This window comes from Nicotiana tabacum, chromosome 5, assembly GCF_000715075.1.
Source record: "Nicotiana tabacum cultivar K326 chromosome 5, ASM71507v2, whole genome shotgun sequence".
Classification (NCBI taxonomy): Eukaryota; Viridiplantae; Streptophyta; class Magnoliopsida; order Solanales; family Solanaceae; genus Nicotiana; species Nicotiana tabacum.
The window spans coordinates 149,074,891-149,096,452 of NC_134084.1; the positions used below are offsets into that span (position 1 = coordinate 149,074,891).

Genomic DNA, 21,562 nt, shown 5'->3' on the forward strand with positions numbered 1-21,562 from the left:
TAACTTTATTTGGATGCCTTAGCGCGGTGACCGCGGTCGCGTAATAATAATCACCGTATGTTTTGCCTTGGACTCCAAGGACGAATAGTCCAAAAGAATAAGAATAAATGAATGTCTTATGGCTACAAATCAACAACGAAGACTGTCCAATTAAAGGAAAAAATGTGACAGAACAGAAAGCAAAATGTGATTGGCTTCGATAGTAGGATCCAAAGGCCATACGTTCCTTTTAAATTTGACCAACGAAATAAGGCCACTTTTTAATTCCAACATAAAACAAGGTCACTCGTGATCAGTAATTTAGGACGCCATGCATTACATGTTAGCCGCCGAATGCATTAACGTATACATACTAAGGGAGGCCGAATCACGACCAGCTCCGTGACAGCCGCCACTCAATTGCCTGTTTTCTCCTAACCAAAAACCATAAGAAGCTAACCCAAGGCTAGCTCCCAGTATTTGCATACGGAATGACAGTATTTGGATCAACATCGCGTTTATTTGGTGAGCCAAATATGGTAACGATGCCAATCACCAATTCACCATATTGTATATTCAATTAGTAAATATAACTTTTTATTGTACTCATTTTTAAATTATAAGGTAATCCTAATTTGACTCGATAGAAAGAAAACATATATATATATGGTCATAGTACACTTACTCAAATTTAACATTTGCAAAAATACAAATAATTGCGTATTTGACTATGGTGTGTACTGCCTTAATTCCTAAGTCCTCTTTTTTATGCTTTTCATCCTTGGAATCTCTTCCAAAATACAAATTTCTTTCCTTTGCCAAAGCTCATTATCAAAATTTTTGTAGTCCCTTCTGAATCCAGCTATTAAAACCACTTTCCACTCTCCTTCTCTTATACAACCCCATCCCCATTGGTTCTTTTGGAGAGGCGTAAAAAAATTTAATTTTTTTTAATCTTTTCTAAAAATTATAGCTGACAAAAAGGTTTATTTTTTATATATATGTACCATTATATATATAAATTTACTATTTCTTTTGGCTTGTATATGTCATTAATTTCGACCAGCTATTTTTATATTTTGCCCTTAAAACTGAAACCGACATCAACAAATACAAATAAGCCAAAACCGCCCCCTGTTTCTCCTAAACATTTTCCTCTTATAAAACCCCAGAAATTACTCAAAGTAGTAGTCATCATTCGTTTCTAACATTTTCTAGAAAAACTGAATACTGTATTTCACTACTTCTTGAATCGCCATGGACGCGAAGATCGGAGCAATTGACACGTGTAAACCGGCGAACAACGATGTGGGAAGCTTACCAACAACCAACACCGTTACCATACACACACCTACCGTTCCGTTCAACTCACCGGACTCTACACTAGGCCGTCACTTAGCACGCCGTTTAGTACAAGTCGGTGTCACTGACGTTTTCGGCGTTCCCGGCGACTTTAACCTTACACTTTTAGACCACTTAATAGCTGAACCTGGGCTTAAATTTATTGGCTGTTGTAACGAGCTAAATGCTGGATATGCTGCTGATGGGTACGCTAGAGCTCGTGGTGTTGGGGCTTGTGTTGTGACTTTTACTGTTGGTGGACTTAGTGTTCTTAATGCCATTGCTGGTGCTTATAGTGAAAATCTTCCTTTGATATGTATTGTTGGTGGGCCTAATTCTAATGATTATGGAACTAATAGAATACTTCATCATACTATTGGATTGCCTGATTTTAGTCAAGAACTTCGTTGCTTTCAAACCGTCACTTGTTACCAGGTATAGTTTATAGCTTGCTACAAGAGTTTAGGTAATTTAGATTTTGTGTGTTCTAATTTTAGTTAAATATAGTATTGATTGATATAATTTTATGTTTTTCTTCTGTTTTTGGGTTTTCAGGCAGTGGTGAATAACTTAGAGGATGCACATGAACTGATCGATACAGCAATATCTACGGCGTTGAAAGAAAGTAAGCCGGTTTATATAAGCATAGGTTGTAACTTGCCGGGGATTCCACACCCCACTTTTAGCCGTGAACCGGTTCCATTTTGCCTCTCTCCTAGGTATATTATTGAGCATTTCATTTTATTCACTTTATGTGCTCTGTTTTCTTCATGTATGTAAGGATTTTTTTGTTGTGTGACAGTATGCTCTGTTTTCGTCAAGTTTAAGATGTTGATTTGAGCTTTTTATAAGTAGGAGAAGATATATTTTTTTGATTATTGAAGTATTGGAACAAAATATCAAAATGATAGTTATAAAGTAAGAAATGTCATATTGGATTTTATATTTTGAATAGGATTACCAATTTGTTTTCTTGAAGAATGGAATGTCATCAACCATGTTATATGTCTTGAAATAAAAAAGAGTTATCATATAAGCTGTTTTATAGTTACAATATCATATAATTTGGGACAGATGAATATCTTCTTTGGTGTTGATTCTGTTTTATAATTAATGTGGTCAAGGTGTTTACTTATATGGTTTTTATCTCGTATTAGATTGAGTAACCAGATGGGTTTGGAAGCAGCAGTGGAGGCAGCTGCAGAATTCTTAAACAAAGCTGTGAAACCAGTTGTTGTGGGAGGGCCAAAATTGCGTGTTGCAAAGGCATCTGAGGGGTTTGTTGAATTGGCGGATGCCAGTGGATATGCTGTTGCAGTGATGCCATCGGCTAAGGGGATGGTTCCAGAACATCACCCGCACTTCATTGGAACTTACTGGGGTGCAGTGAGCACGGCATTCTGTGCTGAAATTGTGGAATCCGCTGATGCTTACTTATTTGCTGGACCTATTTTTAATGACTATAGCTCTGTTGGGTATTCTCTGCTTCTTAAGAAAGAAAAAGCAATCATTGTCCAGCCGGATCGTGTGACTATTGCGAATGGACCTGCATTTGGTTGTGTTCTAATGAAGGATTTCCTTGCTGCGTTGGCCAAGAGGCTAAAGCACAACCCAACTGCATACGAGAATTATCGTAGGATTTATGTTCCAGAGGGACATCCTCTCAAGTGTGAGCCTAAGGAGGCATTGAGGGTTAATGTTCTCTTTGAGCACATTCAGAGGATGTTGTCTGGTGACACTGCTGTGATTGCGGAGACAGGGGACTCATGGTTCAATTGCCAGAAGCTTAAACTGCCCGAGGGATGCGGGTATGCTCCAAATGACCGAGTGAAATGCCATTTGGTATTTGCTTAAATGTTCATGTATATTGACTTGTTACTCTCTGGCTTTCTTTCAGGTATGAGTTCCAAATGCAGTATGGATCTATCGGTTGGTCTGTTGGCGCAACTCTTGGTTATGCTCAAGCAGCACGAGAAAAGAGGGTGATAGCTTTCATTGGTGATGGTAGCTTTCAGGTAAACAGATTGTTCTACGAACTAAATTTAGTACAGTGAATTGATTGGGTTCATCTATACAACAACAACAACATACCTAGTATAATCCCACGTAGTATAATCCCCGTAGTGGGGTAGTGGGGTCTGGGTTCATCTATACAATCATTTATTTATCGTTCCGTATGGCGACATTTTTTCAGGTGACTGCTCAGGATATATCAACAATGCTGCGATGCGGGCAGAGGACTATCATCTTCTTGATAAACAATGGTGGTTATACAATTGAAGTTGAGATCCACGACGGACCTTACAATGTGATTAAGAATTGGAATTACACTGGACTAGTTGATGCAATCCACAACGGGGAAGGAAAATGTTGGACAACCAAGGTGAGGGGAATTCTGATACGGAACAATGCCATTCATTTTGAGTTAAAAGATTCTAAATCAATTTATATTGTCATTGTTTCAATTATGCCAGGTTCATTGTGAAGAGGAGCTTGTGGAAGCAATTGAAACTGCAACTGAAGCCAAGAAAGATTGCTTGTGTTTCATTGAAGTGATTGTTCACAAGGATGACACCAGCAAAGAGCTGCTTGAATGGGGTTCTAGAGTCTCTGCAGCTAATAGTCGTCCGCCAAATCCTCAGTAATATTTCTGAATGCTCGTAGCTAGTTTCAGATTAGTGAAAATTCTGGTTTCCAAGTTGGCGAGTTCCCACGTTATATCTCATGTTTAATTTCTGGGGTTTGTATCCCGTGAGGGTATTCTGCTAGTATTGCTTGTTCATAAGATTGTCTATATTAGGATTGTTGTCTCTTCATTTGACAAAGTTTCGTTTACATGTTGTCTCGTTTATGAAACTTTGGACCTTGTTAATTGATCATAATATTGATCTACGTGAACAGAAGATATGACTGTATGAGCTCTTTTTTCTGGGTGCCTCTACAAGTAAGAGGATTAATATCTCGTTATATGGCCGACCTATTCGAGAGCCCAAGTAGAGAAGACATCGTTTTCATTGATAGTGCATCTTCTTGGATAGTCTGAGAGAGTTTTATGTGGTATAAAAAGAAAAGTGGGAGAAAAGCCTAGCTCGGTGTATAGAGCATTCTGCATGCGAGGTAGACAATGGAGGTAGATAATTATAGATCACGCGAAAACGATTTTAATGCTGCGCAAAGGCTCTCCTTTCTTTTTGTGGGAGTAAGTTGAAAAATTATAATCGGAAATATTCACAATTATAGATTACCCTACCGTTACTGGGAGAAAATTGAAAGATATAATAGGAAATATTGACAGTAGTGTAACCTCAAATTTTTCTAAAACACGACTGCAGCTCCCTCTATATTTGTGTAATCATAGATATGCTTGTTCCGACTTTCACAGGTCAGATCTACTACTCTTCTAACTCAGTAATTATTTGGAAGAAGAAATATTAAGTCAGAGTGCAATGTGTAGATCCTCAATCACCAATTCCTTACCAATATAAATAAATATTACTAATATATGTATGTTGTGAAGCTTAAGGTTTTATCTCTTGCTACGATGCATGCAAGTAGGGGTGTACAAAAGAAATCGACAAACCATACCAACCCGATAATCCGAATCAGACCGAGAAAAAAAACCCGACTATGGTTTGGTATTGGAAAAAAAATCCGACGATAATTGATTTGGTTTGGTTTTGACTAAAGAAAGTCAAACCGAAACCAAACCAACCCGACATTACATATATAAAATTTTTAGATATATTTAATATATAAATATACTTATTGTGATGTAATTTATAAATCTTTCTTAAAAGATTTTATAATTTTATTTTTTGAGGTATTATTTTAAGGTTGGAACTTAGAACTTTTGAATGTTCCAATAAGTTTTATAGTCATTAACATTAGTAAATTAAATAGTGCTAACAAAAGCCTAAACCAAAATCAAATCAATACTAATGCTAACAAAAGACATTTAATTCAATACTACGAACGAGAATGTATTGAATATCTATTTTTTTTTTGCAATAATTTTAAAAACATGCATAACCTATTTTTATTTTTTCTTTAGCGTTTAGTCATGTATTTAATAATCCCTTATTAGTCTACTTATTTTAGCATGACTTAGTACTCTTAGATTATGTTTATTTTTATTATGGCTTTTTAATTAACAATATTTATATTACATAATTTTATTGTCTTTATTGTTGAATATTTTAGGATAATGCCATGACATATCTCATATTTCGTATTATTTTCTTGGAAAATACTTTATATAGTTGTATCTTACTAGAACTAAAGAAAAAGTTTGAGCATAATTTATATGTTTTATTCTACGAAGATTTTACCGGAAAAGAATCCGAAAAGACCCGAAAAACCCGAAAACCCGAGAAAAACCGAGAAAAACGAGAGTGAAAAACCCGAGTTTTATTGGTTTGGTTTGGTCTTTAGATTTAATAATCCGACACAATTGGTTTGGTTTGGTAATTGTAAAATCCGAACCAACCCGACTTATGTACACCCCTAACTACAACTATAAACTATAAGTATAAATCCAGACAGATAATACCCAATTTTGGTGTCACGACCCCGGTTCGCCCTCCGTGAACCATCGTGACGGCACCTAGTCTCTACGACTAGGTAATCCTAAACTTGCGGAAGATAGCCAAAACTTGCGGAAGTAAACAATTTAAAAACAGAAATAAGGCAAATAACAGTGTTAAATGTGCCGCTCGGCATACACCATATTTATATAGATCTCAAAATCAATATCTATATCCAAGACCCGGAAACCCACGAATCACAAGCTAAGAAAAAGAAATACTACATAACTCTAACTTCGGAATTTGTCTAATAAGAATAGAAAGTACAGAAGGGCTAAATAATAAAAGGCAGGAATAGAAAGGGACTCCTCGGTCTGTGGACGCGGCAGATGTACCTCGAAGTCTCTAAGTAGTCGCCTCCCTCAAGGATGGTAGACCTAAGTAGAAGTACCTGAATCTGCACATGAAAAACATGCGCAGAAGAGGTATGAGTACACCACAGCGGTACTCAGTAAGTGCCAAGCCTAACCTTGGTTGGGTAGTGACGAGGAAGGTTAGGGCCCTACTGAGGTTAAATACAATATAAAGGTTAACAGTGAGGAATAAAACAGTATAAATAAGTGCAACAGTAAGAAATGACATAGAATTGACAGAACAACAATAACTAGAACAGAGACAAACCAAGCCACGGAAAGAAATACAGCTCAACACAGAGATAACAATCGAGCATCTTCTAGGATACCATCCTGTAGTTCCAATTACAAATGTCCAGTGGATCTCCCGGGATACCGTCCTGTAGTCCATCATATATATCCAAAAGATCTCCCGGGAACCCGTCCCGTAGTCCAACTATCAGTGCGTGAGGATCTACCGAAATTCCAATATGTAGTCCCAAATGTAAATACCCAGTACTGGGGGAATCTACCGGGTGCATTCCTGGAGTTCCATGTGCAAATGGATCTATCGGGAATCTAACCCGCAGTCCTAAAGTAAATGTGCAGGGAGGTCTATCGGGAATCTAACCCGCAATCCCAAAGTAAACAGACAAGGGGGAGCTACCGGAATCCCACATCCGTAGTCCCAATGTAAATACACAGCAGCCGCAAGAAAATATTCAGAGAAGGGAAATTTCATGTTAAGGCAACAAATAATTCTAGCCTAGCATGCTGCACTGAGTTCAGGTAAATAGACTGAACAATTAAAGTAATTAAATCACTTAGACATGATTTCCTAAGCTAACAACGGGCTTAATAGTACAAGTAATAAGAGCAGGAGAGGGAACATACTAATAAGTACTTAAAGAAAATCGAATTTCCAACAATTTGCACAAGTACGCACTCGTCACCTCACGTACAAGGCATTTCAATTACCAAATATATCAATCCTAAGGGGAAGGTCCCCCACACAAGGTTAGACAAGCCATTTACCTCGAACCGACTCAAAATCAACCCAACACCACGTCTTTGCCACGAGTACTCGACTCCAAATGGACCAAATCTATTCAATTCAATTGCATAATATAAATAACACTTCAAGTAACTGATTCTACAATTAAATTCTAAGCTAATACGCGAAATTATGTAAAATGACCAAAATGCCCCTCGTGCCCACGTCTCGGAATCGGGTAAAATTTACATTTTCAGAAACCCCATACCCTCACGAGTCTAACCATATCAAAATTATCCAATTCCGATATCATTTGGTCCTTCAAATCATCATTTTACATTTTTGAAAGATTTCACAAGTTTCTTCCCAAATTCCATCCCAAATCGCGAATTAAATGATGGATTCATGTACTCTAGCCAAATCTGAGTTAGAATCACTTACCCCAATGAATTACTTGAAAAACCTTCGAAAAATCGCCAAAATCCGAGCTCTCTAGGTCAAAATATGAAATAAAACCCAAAACCTCGTATTTATAGGGCACCCCCCCGGATTTTCACCTTTGCGGACCGCACAAAAACGAGTGTCGTCCCAAAAAACCAGTGCGGTCCGCACAAAAACAAGTGATGTCCGCACAGGTTTTGACTGCAGTGACAGGCTTTAGTATTTTGGCCATAACTTTATCTACAGATGTCCAAATTGTGATTTCTTTATCTTTCTGGAAACTAGACACGAAGGGTTACAACCTTTGGTTTTGAATCATCCCAAAATTCTTTATAGATCAAAAGATATGAGCTTCCGAAATAGGACCAGTGAAATTTTCCTCACCGCGGACCGCACTGCATTTTGTGCGGCCGCACATTCTCCACCGCGGATGCACTGGATTTTGTGCGGACCACACTGGTGGGTTCTGAGGCCTGCAACTCTTCTGGACCTGCAACAGCTATGATTTTTGGTCTAAACATCCCGGAACTCACCCGAGTCCCCGGGACTTCAAACCAATTGTACCAACACATCCCATGACATCGTTCAAACTTGTTCAAAACTTCGGAACGCTCACAACAACATCAAATCACCAATTTAACATAAGATTCAAGCCTAAGAACTCCAAGAACTCTTAACTTATGCTTTCGATCAAAAAGTCTATCAAATCTCGTCCGAATGACCTGAAATTTTGCAAGCACGTCACATTCAACACTACGGAGCTACTCCAGTTCTCGGAATTCCATTCCGACCCTTAGATCAAAATCTCACTATCGGACCGGAAACTTCAAAAATTCGACTCTCGCTATTTCAAGCCTAAATTAGCTACGGACCTCCAAAACACAATCCGATCACGCCCCTAAGCCCAAAATCACCCAACGGAGCTGACGGAATCGTCAGATTTCCATTCCGAGGCCGTCTTCACACTGTTCCTACTACGGTCAACTTTCCAACACTTAAGCCCTCATTCTGGGACTAAGTGTCCCAAAACTCAAAACTGAACATCCTGGCAAATCAAAATAGCAGAAATAAACTCGGGAAAGCAATTAATAGGGGATCGCGGCGTTAATTCTTAAGACAATCGGCCGGGTCGTCACATCCTCCTACACTTAAGCATTCATTCGTCCTTGAACGAGCATAGAGACATACCTGAAGTATTGAAAAGATAAGGGTAACGGCTGCGCATATCTTGCTCGATCTCCCAGGTCGCCTCCTCGATCGGTTGGCCCCGCCATTGAACCTTCACCGATGAAATGTTCTTTGACCTTAGTTTTCTGACCTGCCTGTACAATATTGCCACTGGCTGCTCAACATAAGATAGATCCTTGTCCAACTAGACTGAACTGAAATTCAACACGTGCGACGGATCGCCGTGATACCTCCGAAGCATCGAAACATGAAATACCGGATGAACTCCTGCCAAGATGGGAGGTAAGGCAAGCTCATAAGAAACCTCCCCAACACGCATCAATATCTCAAAAGGGCCAATAAACCTCGGACTCAACTTACCTTTCTTCCCGAATCTCATAAAGCCCTTCATAGGCGAAACCCGAAGCAGAACCCGCTCTCCAACCATATAGGAAACATCACGAACCTTCCGGTCCGCGTAACCCTTCTGTCTGGACTGGGATGTGTGGAGTCTATCCTGAATCACCTTAACTTTCTCCAAGGCATCCTGAACCAGGTCTGTGCCCAACAATTTGGCCTCACCCGGCTCAAACCAACACACCGGGGATCTATACCGCCTCCCATATAAAGCCTCATACGGTGCCATCTGAATACTGGATTGGTAGCTATTGTTGTAAGCAAACTCCGCCAATGGCAAGAACTAATCCTAAGACCCTCCAAACACAATCACACACTCACGGAGCATATCCTCAAGAATCTAAATAGTGCGCTCGGACTGTCCATCCGTCTGAGGGTGAAATGTTGTACTCAACTCCACCCGACCCGAGTACCCAAATCATGCTGAACGGATCTCCAGAACCGTGATGTGAACTGAGTGCCTCTATCTAAAATGATGGACACTGGAATACCATGCAGACGAACAATCTCCCGGATATAGATCTCCGCCAACCGCTCCGAGGAATAAGTAGTACATACAGGGATAAAATGAGCGTACTTGGTCAGCCGATCCACAATTACCCAAATAGCATCGAACTTTCTCAAAGTCCGTGGGATCCCAACTAAGAAGTCCATGGTGATCCGCTCCCACTTCGATTCCGGAATCTCTATCTACTGAAGTAACCTACCCGGTCTCTGGTGCTCATACTTCACCTGCTGACAGTTAAGACACCGAGCTACGAATCAAACTATATCTTTCTTCATCCGCCTCCACCAATAGTGTTGTCTTAAATCTTGATACATCTTCGCGGCACCCGGATGAATGGAATACCGCGAGCTATGGGCCTCTTCTAGAATCAACTCTCGAAGACCATCGACATTGGGTACACAAATCCCACCTTGCATCCTCAATACCCCATCATCACCAATAGTCACATCCCTAGAATCACCGCGTTGAACCTTGTCCTTGAGGACAAGCAAATTAGGGTCATCATACTGTCGCTCCCTGATACGATCAAATAAGGAAGACCGAGAAACCACGCAAGCTAGAACCTGACTGGGCTCCGAAAGATCCAATCTCACAAACTAGCTGGCTAAGGCCTTGACATCCATCGCCAGAGGCCTCTCCGATGCTGGTAAATAAGCCAAACTCCCCAAACTCCCTGCCCGGCGACTCAAAGCATCGGCCACCATATTGGCCTTGCTCGGGTGATACAAAATAGTGATGTCATAGTCCTTTAGCAACTCTAACCACCTCCTCTGGCATAAATTTAGATCCTTTTGCAAATCCTTTTGCTTGAACAGGTGCTGCAAGCTCCGATGGTCAGTATAAATCTCACAGGGGACACCGAATAAGTAATAGCGCCAAATCTTTAGGGTGTGAACAATGGAAGCTAACTCAAGGTCGTGAATAAGGTAGTTCTACTCATGTATCTTCAACTGTCTGGACGTGTAGGCAATCACCCTACCGTCCTGCATCAACACCGCTCCGAGGCCAACCCTCGAGGCATCATAATAGACTGTATAAGACCCCGAACCTGTAGGCAGTATCAAAACTAGGGCTGTGGTCAAAGCTATCTTGAGCTTCTGAAAGCTCGCCTCACAATCCTCCGTCCACTGAAATGGAGCACCCTTCTGGGTCAACCTGGTCATAGGGGCTGCAATAGATGAAAACCCCTCCACAAAATGACGGTAGTAGCCAGCCAAACCAAGGAAACTGCAAATCTCGGTAGCTGAGGATGGTCTGGGCTAACTCTGCACGGCCTCTATCTTCTTTGGATCCACCTGAATACCCTCACTCGATACTACGTGGCCTAAGAATGCCACTGAATCCAACCAAAACTCACATTTCGAGAACTTAGCATATAAATTGTTCTCTCTCAGAGTCTGAAGCACAGTCCTCAAGTGCTGCTCATGATCTTCCCGACTCCGGGAATACACCAGAATATCATCAATAAAGACAATGACGAACAAGTCAAGATACGGTCGAAACACACTATGCATCAAATGCATAAAGGCTACTAGGGCATTGGTAAGCCCAAATGACATAACAAGGAACTCGTAATGACCATACCGAGTCCTGAAAGCAGTCTTTGGGATATCTGGCTCCTGAATCTTCAACTGATGCTAACCTGAGTGCAAATCAATCTTAGAAAACACATGTGCATCCTTAAGCTGGTCAAACAGATCATCAATACGAGGCAAAGGATAACGGTTCTTCACTGTAATCTTGTTCAACTGGCGATAATCAATACACATACGCATAGAACTATCATTTTTCTTCACAAACAAGACAGGAGCACCCCAAGGTGAAACACTAGGTCGAATAAAACCCTTATCAAGCAATTCCTGTAACTGATCCTTCAACTTCTTCAACTCAGGAGGAGCCATATGATACGGAGGAATAGAAATGGGTTGAGTGCCCGGCAATAGATCAATGCCAAAATCAATATCTCTATCAGGCGGCATGCTTGGAAGGTTAGCTGGAAACACATCGGGAAAATCCCGTACTATTGGGACTGAATCAACTGGAGGGGTATCAATACTGACATCTCTCACATAAGATAAATACGCATCTCAACCATACGTTGAGCTTTAAGAAAAGAAATAACTCTACTGGTAGTGTGATCTAAAGTACCCCTCCACTCAACATGCGGTACACCTGGCATAGGCAGCGTCATGGTTTTGGCGTGACAATTAAGAATAGCATAATGGGGAGACAACCAGTCCATGCCCAAGATAAAATCAAAATTAACCATGCTGAGTAATAATAGATTGGATCTGGTCTCAAAACCACTAAGAGCAACCAAACATGATAGATAAATGCGGTCCACAACAAGAACATCTCCCACAAGAGTAGAAACATAAACATGAGAACTCAAAGAATCCCGAGGTACACCCAAATGTGGAGCAAAATAAGAAGACACATAAGAGTAAGTAGATCCTGGATCAAATAGAACCGATGCATCTCTATGACAAACCAATATAATACATGTGATGACAGAATCAGAGGCTACAACCTCGGTACAGGCAGAAAGGGCATAATATCTGGCTTGGCCTTCCCCTCTAGCTGGCTGAGCAGGTGGGGTAGCAACTGGTGCTGTGATCATAGCCTGAGAACTCTGTGGAGCGTGCTGTGGCTGAGAAGTCTATGGAGGTGCACTCCTCCCACGTCTAGGGCAATACCTCACCATATGGCGTATGTCACCACACTCAAAGCAGCCTCGCGGCTGACGTGGTAGTGGGAACTGTGCGGTACGGGTACTCCAAGACCCTTGAACACCTGAAACACTATGTAACGTATGAGATGCAAACTGAACTGGCTGACCCACAAAACCTCTACCATGTTGTACTCTTCCTCCAAAATAAGGACCTGTGGGTCTCCCCAGTCTACGAGGTCTACTCACTCCCCTATACTCTCCTCCTGACCTCGTCTGCCCTCTCTCTCCTGGACCCACTTGTCCTCTACTCGGCGAGGGGTCCTCACCACCCGCTGAACTGGGACCACGGGCTGTGTCGTTATGACACCTGGGACCTAACCAATGGGAACTCGCTGTTCTAGAGCGGGGACGGCGGTAGTCTAGATCCCTCCCTCGATCTGTGAAGTATTTGGTAACAACTTAATCAACCCCGCCTGAACTAATGCACCAAACATGCTCAGGAACTGTGCTAATGTCTCCTGAAGTGCCGGAGTAGTAGTAGTAGTAGGCGTATCCGATGCCTAGGCTCTGACTAGAACTGTTGGTGACTCTTTGGTGACAGCTCGCACGGGTGCTCTGGCTCTACCACGTGTGAATCCTCGGCCTCTACCCCGGCCCCAACCTCTGAGGGCTCTCACAGAGGATGCGAGTGTCTGATCATCTCTGGTAGCACATGTCCTCACCATCTATGAGAGAATAGAAGACAGAAGTTTAGGATTGTGATGTCAAAAATCTCGCACGACAGGGAAATCAAATTAAGTGGAATTTTCCTAACAGTTACATAGCCTCTCGTAGATAAGTATAGATGTCTCTCTGCACCGATCAGTGAGACTATAATAAACCGGATTGTGATCCATAACTCCTATGAACCTAGAGCTCTGATACCAACTTGTCACGACCCCGGTTCGCACTCCGTGAACCATCGTGACGGCACCTAGTCTCTACAACTAGGTAAGCCTAAACTTGCGGAAGATAACCAAAACTTGTGGAAGTAAAACAATTTAAAAACAGAAATAAGGCAAATAATAGTGTTAAATGTGTCGCTCGGCATACACCATATTTATATAGATCTCAAAACCAATATCTAAATCCAAGACCAAAAAACCCACGAATCACAAGCTAAGAAAAAGAAATACTACATAGCTCTAACTCCGGAATTTGTCTAATAAGAACAGAAAATACAGAAAGGCTAAATACTAAAAGGGAGGAATAGAAAGGGACTCCTCGGTCTGCGGACGCGGCAGATGTATCTCGAAGTCTCTAAGTAGTCGCCTCCCTCAAGGATGGTAGAACTAAGTAGAAGTACCTGAATATGCACATGAAAAACATGCACAAAAGAGGTATGAGTACACCACAGTGGTACTCAGTAAGTGTCAATCCTAACCTCGGTTGGGTAGTGACGAGGAAGGTTAGGGCCCTACTGAGGTTAAATACAATATAAAGGTTAACAGTGAGGAATAAAACAGTATAAATAAGTGCAACAGTAAGAAATGACATAGAATTGACAGAACAACAACAACTAGAACAGAGACAAACCAAGCCACGGAAAGAAATACAGTTCAACACAGAGATAACAATCGAGCATTTTCTAGGATACCATCATGTAGTTCCAATTACAAATGTCCAGTGGATCTCCCGGGATACCGTCCTGTAGTCTATCATATATATCTGAAGGATCTCCCGGGAACTCGTCCCGTAGTCCAACTATCAGTGCGCGGGGATCTACCAAAATCCCTATCCGTAGTCCCAAATGTAAATACCAAGTACTGAGGGAATCTACCGGGTGCATTCCTGGAGTTCCATGTGCAGGGGGTTCTATCGAGAATCTAACCCGCAGTCCTAAAGTAAATATGCAGGGGGATTTATCGGGAATCTAACCCACAGTCCCAAAGTAAACAGACAAGGGGGAGCTACCGGAATCCCACATCCGTAGTCCCAATGTAAATACACAGCAGCCGCAAGAAAATATTTAGAGAAGGGAAATTTCATGTTAAGGCAACAAATAATTCTAGCCTAGCATGCAGCACAGAGTTCAAGTAAACAGATTGAACAATTAAAGCAATTAAATCACTTAGACATGCTTTCCTAAGCTAACAATGGGCTTAATAGTACAAGTAATAAAAGCAGGAGATGGAACATACTAATAAGTACTTAAAGAAAATCGGATTTCCAACAATTTGCACAAGTACGCACTCGTCACCTCACGTATAAGGCATTTCAATTACCAAATATATCAATCCTAAGGGGAATGTCCCCCATACAAGATTAGACAAGCCACTTACCTCGAACCGGCTCAAAATCAACCCAACACCACGTCTTTGCCACGAGTACTCAACTCCAAATGGCCCAAATCTATTCAATTCAATTGCATAATGTAAATAACACTTCAAGTAATTGATTCTACAATAAAATTCTAAGCTAATACATGAAATTATGTAAAATGACCAAAATGCCCCTAGGGCCCATGTCTCGGAATTGGGTAAAATTTATATTTTCAGAAACCTCATACCCTCACGAATCTAATCATACCAAAATTATCCAATTCCGATATCATTTGGTCCTTCAAATCATCATTTTACATTTTTGAAAAATTTCACAAGTTTCTTCCCAAATTCCATCCCAAATCACAAATTAAATGATGAATTCAATGATGGATTCATGTACTCTAGCAAAATCTGAGTTAGAATCACTTACCCCGATGAATTTATTGAAAAACCTTCGAAAAATCGCCAAAATCCGAGCTCTCTAGGTCAAAATATGAAATAAAACCCAAAACCTCGTATTTATAGGGCACCCCTCAGATTTCCACCACTGCATACCACACAAAAACGAGTGCTGTCCGCACAAAACCAGTGCGGTCCGCACAAAAACGAGTGTTGTCCGCACAGGTTTTGACTGCAGTGACAAGCTTTAGTATTTTGGCCATAACCTTTTCTACAGATGTCCAAATTGTGATTGCTTTACCTTTCTGGAAACTAGACACGAAGAGCTACAACTTTTGTTTTTGAATCATACCACAATTCCTTATAGATAAAAAGATATGAGCTTCCGAAATAGGACCAGTGCAATTTTCCTCACCGCGGACCGCACTGCATTTTGTGCGGCCGCACAGCCCCCACCGCGGACACACTAGATTTTGTGCGGACCGCACTGGTGGGTTCCGAGGCCTGCAACTCTTTTGGACCTGCAACAACTATGATTTTCGGCCTAAAACATCCCGGAACCTACCCGGAACTCACCCGAGTCCCCGGAACTTCAAACCAATTGTGCCAACACATCCCATGACATCATTCAAACTTGTTCAAAACTTCGGAACGCTCACAACAACATCAAATCACCAATTTAACATAGGATTCAAGCCTAAGAACGCCAAGAACTCTTAACTTATGCTTTCGATCAAAAAGTCTATCAAATCTCATTCGAATGACCTGAAATTTGCAAGCACGTCACATGCAACACTACGGAGCTACTCCAATTCTCGGAATTTCATTCCGACCCTTAGATCAAAATCTCACTATCGGACCGGAAACTTCAAAAATTCGACTCTCGCTATTTCAAGCCTAAATTAGCTACAGGCCTCCAAAACACAATCCGATCATGTCTCTAAGCCCGAAATCACCCAACGGAGCTAACAGAACCATCAGATTTCTATTCTGAGGCCATCTTCACACTGTTCCAACTATGGTCAACTTTCCAACACTAAAGCTCTCATTCTTGGACTAAGTGTCCCAAAACTCCCCGAAACTCAAAACTGAACATCCCGACAAATCTAAATAGCAGAAATAAACTCGGGAAGCAATTAATAGGGTATCGGGGCGTTAATTCTTAAGACGACTGGCCGGGTCGTCATATTTTATATACTGAGCAATAAACAATAAACAAAAGGATGTTTTTAGTGTATTTGATCAAATAGGAGTTTTGACTTTAACCTTGAATGATATTTATGCTCAGGGTAGATATCTTTTAGATTCTCTCGGGTTGAATTTCTAGTGGATTTTCTCTTTGCTTTTACATTATTTCATAACTGATAATTTTTTTTCTGCATCTTAGGTTAACAAATAGAATTAAGGTTAGCTATAATCATTATTTATTTAGCAAAAATTTCATTATTATGTAACAAAGTCTTAATTAAATTTTATACATTTTATTATATGTTGTAGAGGTTATATATTTAGTATATAAAAATTGTATTAATTAGCCTATATCTCCTTAATGTATGCAATTCAAAATCTTGAAGTGGTCAAACATACAAAGTTTACTAGCCGTTTAACTTTGTGTGAACTTTTCTTCCACATTTTTGAAAAGAATCACATTTTACAACTTTTTCCCAGAATGCATAGCCATAACCTTTTCAAGAATCCATAAACCATCATTACTATCTTTCCAAGAGTCGATAAAACTTCATACTTTTCATTCCAAAAATCCATAACTCTCCATACTTTATACTCCCCATGTTCCAGTTTATGTGAACCTATTTCCTTTTTTATCCATTCCAAAAAGAATGACCCCTTTCTAAATTTGGTAACAATTTAGCTTAAACTTACAATTCTACCCTTAATGAGAAGCCTTTATAACCACACAAATACTTTGAGCCCCTTTTTCACTTGGTTAGGACCACAAATTCCAAAAGTATTTATTTTTTCTTAAACTTCGTGCCCAATCAAACAGATTCACATAAATTAGAACGGAGGGAGTATTAAGTTTGTTGGGCAATCAGGAAGATATTTATTACAGATATATAGAGGCACGAGGAATCAAAGATGTCAGACCATTTATGTCACGACCCTAACTCCGAACGCAGTCGTGATGGCGCCTCTCGTAAAGACAAGGCCATCCAATTGAACCAAATTCTCCATTATTTTAAAATAGCATAAATATAGTCTAAACATGGTTTAATAGCACTAAATAGCAGAAATATAGATACAATACGGAAATCCAACCCGACACAGCCCTAACCGGGGTGTCACAAGTCATGAGCATCTACAAGTCATAATGCAAGTCTGCTAGATCCAATAACTAGTACAAAAATTCGAAAGAAATAGAAAAGACAAGATAATAGAGACACGGGGCTACGGACGTCAACAACTACCTCGTAATCCCTGAAAGCCGCCTGGAACTGGAGGAATCAGCACTCAGGAGCGGAACCAGCAACGCCTGAATCTTCACACATGGTGCAGGGTGTAATATGAGTACTCCGACCCAGTGATTAATAAATATAAATAATGACTGAAGATAAGAAATCACATAAAAACACAAGGCATTCCATACTGAAGCAGTAAAGTCACTTTAAATAGTAAAACAGTGAAAAGTCAAGTAAAAATCCCTTTTTCCAACAAGTAAAACAAGTAGTTTACAAGTGAGTAACAAATGGAAATTCGCCCCTCGGGCATATGTATCAACAAAGCCGCCCCTCGGGCAATATCTCAGAACAGTACCAGCCCCTCGGGCTTAATATCATAACAGTGCCAGCCCCTCGGGCTTAATATCATAACAGTGCCAGCCCCTCGGGCTCAATATCAGAACAATAACAACCCCTTAGGCTTAATATCAGAACACAATGGGTACCCACGCTCACTGGGGGGTGTACAGACTCCGGGAGGGGCCCCTTACGGCCCAAGCGTAATATCAAGCCATCTTGTGGTATCAAAACTAGGCCCTCGGCCTCATATCAATCAAGCCACCTCGTGGCGTATATAAGTATCTCAGGCCCTCGGCCTCATATCAGTACCAGTTTTGTTTGTGAATAAGAAAGATGGCACGATGAGTCCAAAATCATCACAAGCCCCTCGGGCAATAGTAAAACAATATTTCTTAGCCCAAAACATCATTTAGAATATCATTTAAATCTCAAAACTGAGTAAAATGGCTGAGTAGTAAAACAGTGGAAAAATAACAGGAGTGAGTTCAAGTAATAAGTCAAACAGTGAGGAAATGGTAGTAAAAATCCCCGAAGGATTCAAATAGTTGGCACGAAGCCCAAATATGGCAATTAGCCCAAAGCATAATGAAAACAAATAAGTCTCAGTCAAATACGCAGTAAAATCATCAATGCGGGATGGACCAGGTCACAATCCCCAATAGTATACGACCACACGCTCGACATCAAATGTGTGTCTCACATTAATATAGCACTACGATGTGCAAATCCGGGGTTCTAAATCCTCAGAGCATCATTTACAATCATTACTCACCTCGAACCGGTTAATTTTTTAGCTCGCGACGCCTTTGCCCCTCGAATTGGCCTCCACGCGCGTCGAATCTATCCAAAATCAGAATGAATACGTCACAATATGCTATGGGAACAAAGCCCAAGCAAAAAAAATCGAAAAACATCAAAAATTTCGAAATTAGCAAAACCCGAGCCCCGGGCCCACTTCTCAAAATTCAGAAATTTTTACATCAACGGGTTCCTTATCTCCCCACGAGTTCATACATACCAAAAAATCTCAAATCCGGCCCCAAATGGTCTTCCAAATCCCTAATTAGAATCTCAAATCCCAAGCCCTATTTCTTCCATTTTTAGCAAGAATTCAGTGATTTTCTAGGTGGATTTCACAATATAAACAAGTTTTAGGTCCGAAATTCTTACCTCCAAACGTTTCTCCTTGAATCCCTCTTCAATCTCCTTCAAAAATCTCTCAAAATGATCAACTATGGCTGAAAAATGGACCCAAATTGCGGACAAGAGGACTTAAAAACATTCTGCCCAGGCTTCATCGAGGTGTACCTTGTGCTGTGCAGGTTGTACATCCTCTTACCATTTTCCCTCCTATACACCTTCTGTTAAAATACCTATAACTCCTTGTGGAAATATCCAAATGACAAACGGTTTGAATATTTAAAAACTAGACCCGAAGATCTTTTATAGGTTGTACACCATATAACTCTTTATATATTCCGAGATATGAGCTTCTAAAGTGCATCAGAAAATTCTGTCAAAACTGATCCACCAGCCATATTCGATCCATCATAACTTTCTGATAGAATATCCAAATCCAAAATGGTTTAACTTTATAGAAACTAGAATGTAAGAGCTACAACTGCCGTGTTTTGCAATTTTTCTGATTCCTTATAGATTCAATATATAAGCTTACAAACTGGACTCCTCGCACCAGAAATTTTCTGGTGCACAACTGAAGCTCAAAAAAAATCTGCAACTTTTCCAAAGATGAAATAGTCCGTTTAACCACCCAAAACTCACCCGAGGCCACCGGGACCTCAACCAAAAGCACCAAAACATCCTAAAACGTTATTCAAACTTGTTTCAATCATCAAAACGCCTCAAACAACATCAAATTACTCAAAACACATCGGATTCAAGCCTAAATTTCTAAAATCTTCCGAAATATGTTTTTGATCAAAAACCCAACCAATTCACGTCCGAATGACCTGAAATTTTGCACACACGTCCCAAATGACACAACGAAGCTACTGCAACTCGATTCCATTCCGACCCCTATATCAAAATCTCGCCCATCAACCGGAAATCACCAAAATATCAACTTCGCCAATTCAAGCCTAATTCTTCTCTACAACTCCAAAACTCATTTCGACCGCACTCCTAAGTAACAAATCACCTCCCGAAGCTAACCGAACCATCGGAACTCACATCCAAGCCCTCTAACACATAAGTCAACATCCGGTTGACTTTTCCAACTTAAGTCTTCTTAAAAGAGACTAAGTGTCTCATTTCTTACCAAATCCTCTCCGAACTCAAACTAATCAACCCGATCACATAAAAACGGATAACGAATCGTAAAGAAGCTGAAATAGGGGAAAATGGAGCATAACTCATGAGACAACTAGACGGGTCGTCACAATTTAAGTATGCTTCTCGAGTATGTTTTGATGATTATTTATTCCCTCTTGATACCAAAAGAGTAGTCCTAACGTCTGTCTTATTAAAGTATTGGTGGTTCGTGTATCGATTAGTCCTTGTCTGTGATTTTTCTTTCAATGGTCCACCAATGTCAGCACAATCCTTTATGGATTTTGTAGGGGAGTGTTCTATGCAACAGGGACAATGCGACACAACTTCCCCATTTTAGCATTAATTTTCTTGAGTACATCCCCTCTGAGTTCGTCGGAAATAATTTTATACATTGTGACCAAGAGAGTTAGATATCTTAGGGTTGCGGTTCAGGGTTCTCCATTGATCATCCCAAGTTAGTTGGGAAGCATCTCTGATACCTTAAACTTGAATAACCAACTAAGAGAAGAAGTCTTTGGATTTACAATCGATGGCAAATTCCAATGTTGATACATCTTATCCTCTCTTTGGAGACACTTAAGGTATTTATTATTATCTTTTTGCCTTAATAGATTTGTTGGTGTTATGTGTTTCGTAGGGTCTGACATATTATATTTTTGCTACTACGCTGTGAAATTTTCACTAGATGGGTCATTAAATCAGCTAAATGGTTCAATGTGATATTCAGTGGCCGTTATATTGACCTTATGTTGGTGAAGTTGACAGCTTATCGGTCGGGGACACCAACACTGCAAGTATGGAAGGTAAAGTATGCTCTAAGTGAAGGTTGTATTAGCAAAATAGTAGAAAGAATTCCAGATATAAAAACTTTGAGGATCGGGAAAAATATAAGGGGTGTTTCATGCCTTGATGATAAAGCTTTTACATAATAGTAAATTTTTAAATAGTTTGAGTTTTCTTATTCTATTAGTTACACTAAATTCTTCAGTTTTTGTCTAGAGGTCTAGATGTGGCATTTACAAAAAAAAATCATGAAAGCTAATTATATTTCATGCTCTGATACTAGATCTTGGGCATTTAAAAAACATTACATCTAGATTTCAACTAGATATTGTAGCTAAGAACTGAATGAGTTATTGTCGAATCAATCCACTTCTTGCTTAGTCAAATTTTTACTTTATTTTTGTGTTATCTCAATATTTCTATTATGTCTATATTATTGTGCCCTGAATTATTTTGGAGTAGAGTTGAATGTTGCTTTAGAGAAGTGTTTTCTGAAAATAAAATCTGCTCGAATGAGTCTGAACAATTAAATTAACTCTCTAAAAACGTATTGTACTGAATTACAAAACAAAGTATTTCGAGTGGGTGACTATTCC

General features: G+C 40.2%; 1 protein-coding gene across 1 annotated transcript; it reads left to right on the top strand.

Annotated features, from left to right (window-relative positions):
* The first annotated feature begins 652 nt into the window (after nucleotides 1-652).
* Nucleotides 653-4,223, top strand: LOC107811683 (pyruvate decarboxylase 1-like). The gene is made up of 6 exons (XM_016636659.2): nucleotides 653-1,755; nucleotides 1,876-2,039; nucleotides 2,478-3,128; nucleotides 3,218-3,335; nucleotides 3,515-3,703; nucleotides 3,795-4,223. The coding sequence occupies exons 1-6, from the start codon at nucleotides 1,237-1,239 to the stop codon at nucleotides 3,963-3,965; spliced, it is 1,812 nt and encodes a 603-aa protein (XP_016492145.1). The 5' UTR covers nucleotides 653-1,236; the 3' UTR covers nucleotides 3,966-4,223.
* Nucleotides 4,224-21,562: the final 17,339 nt, after the last annotated feature.

What these genes read in the sequence shown, in the direction of transcription:
- LOC107811683 (XM_016636659.2), top strand. Translation starts at nt 1,237, where the DNA reads ATGGACGCGAAGATCGGAGCAATTGACACGTGTAAACCGGCGAACAAC. An exon ending in TTGGTGATGGTAGCTTTCAG is followed by an intron (nt 3,336 to 3,514) that starts GTAAACAGATTG and finishes ACATTTTTTCAG; the next exon opens with GTGACTGCTCAGGATATATC. An exon ending in GAAAATGTTGGACAACCAAG is followed by an intron (nt 3,704 to 3,794) that starts GTGAGGGGAATT and finishes CAATTATGCCAG; the next exon opens with GTTCATTGTGAAGAGGAGCT.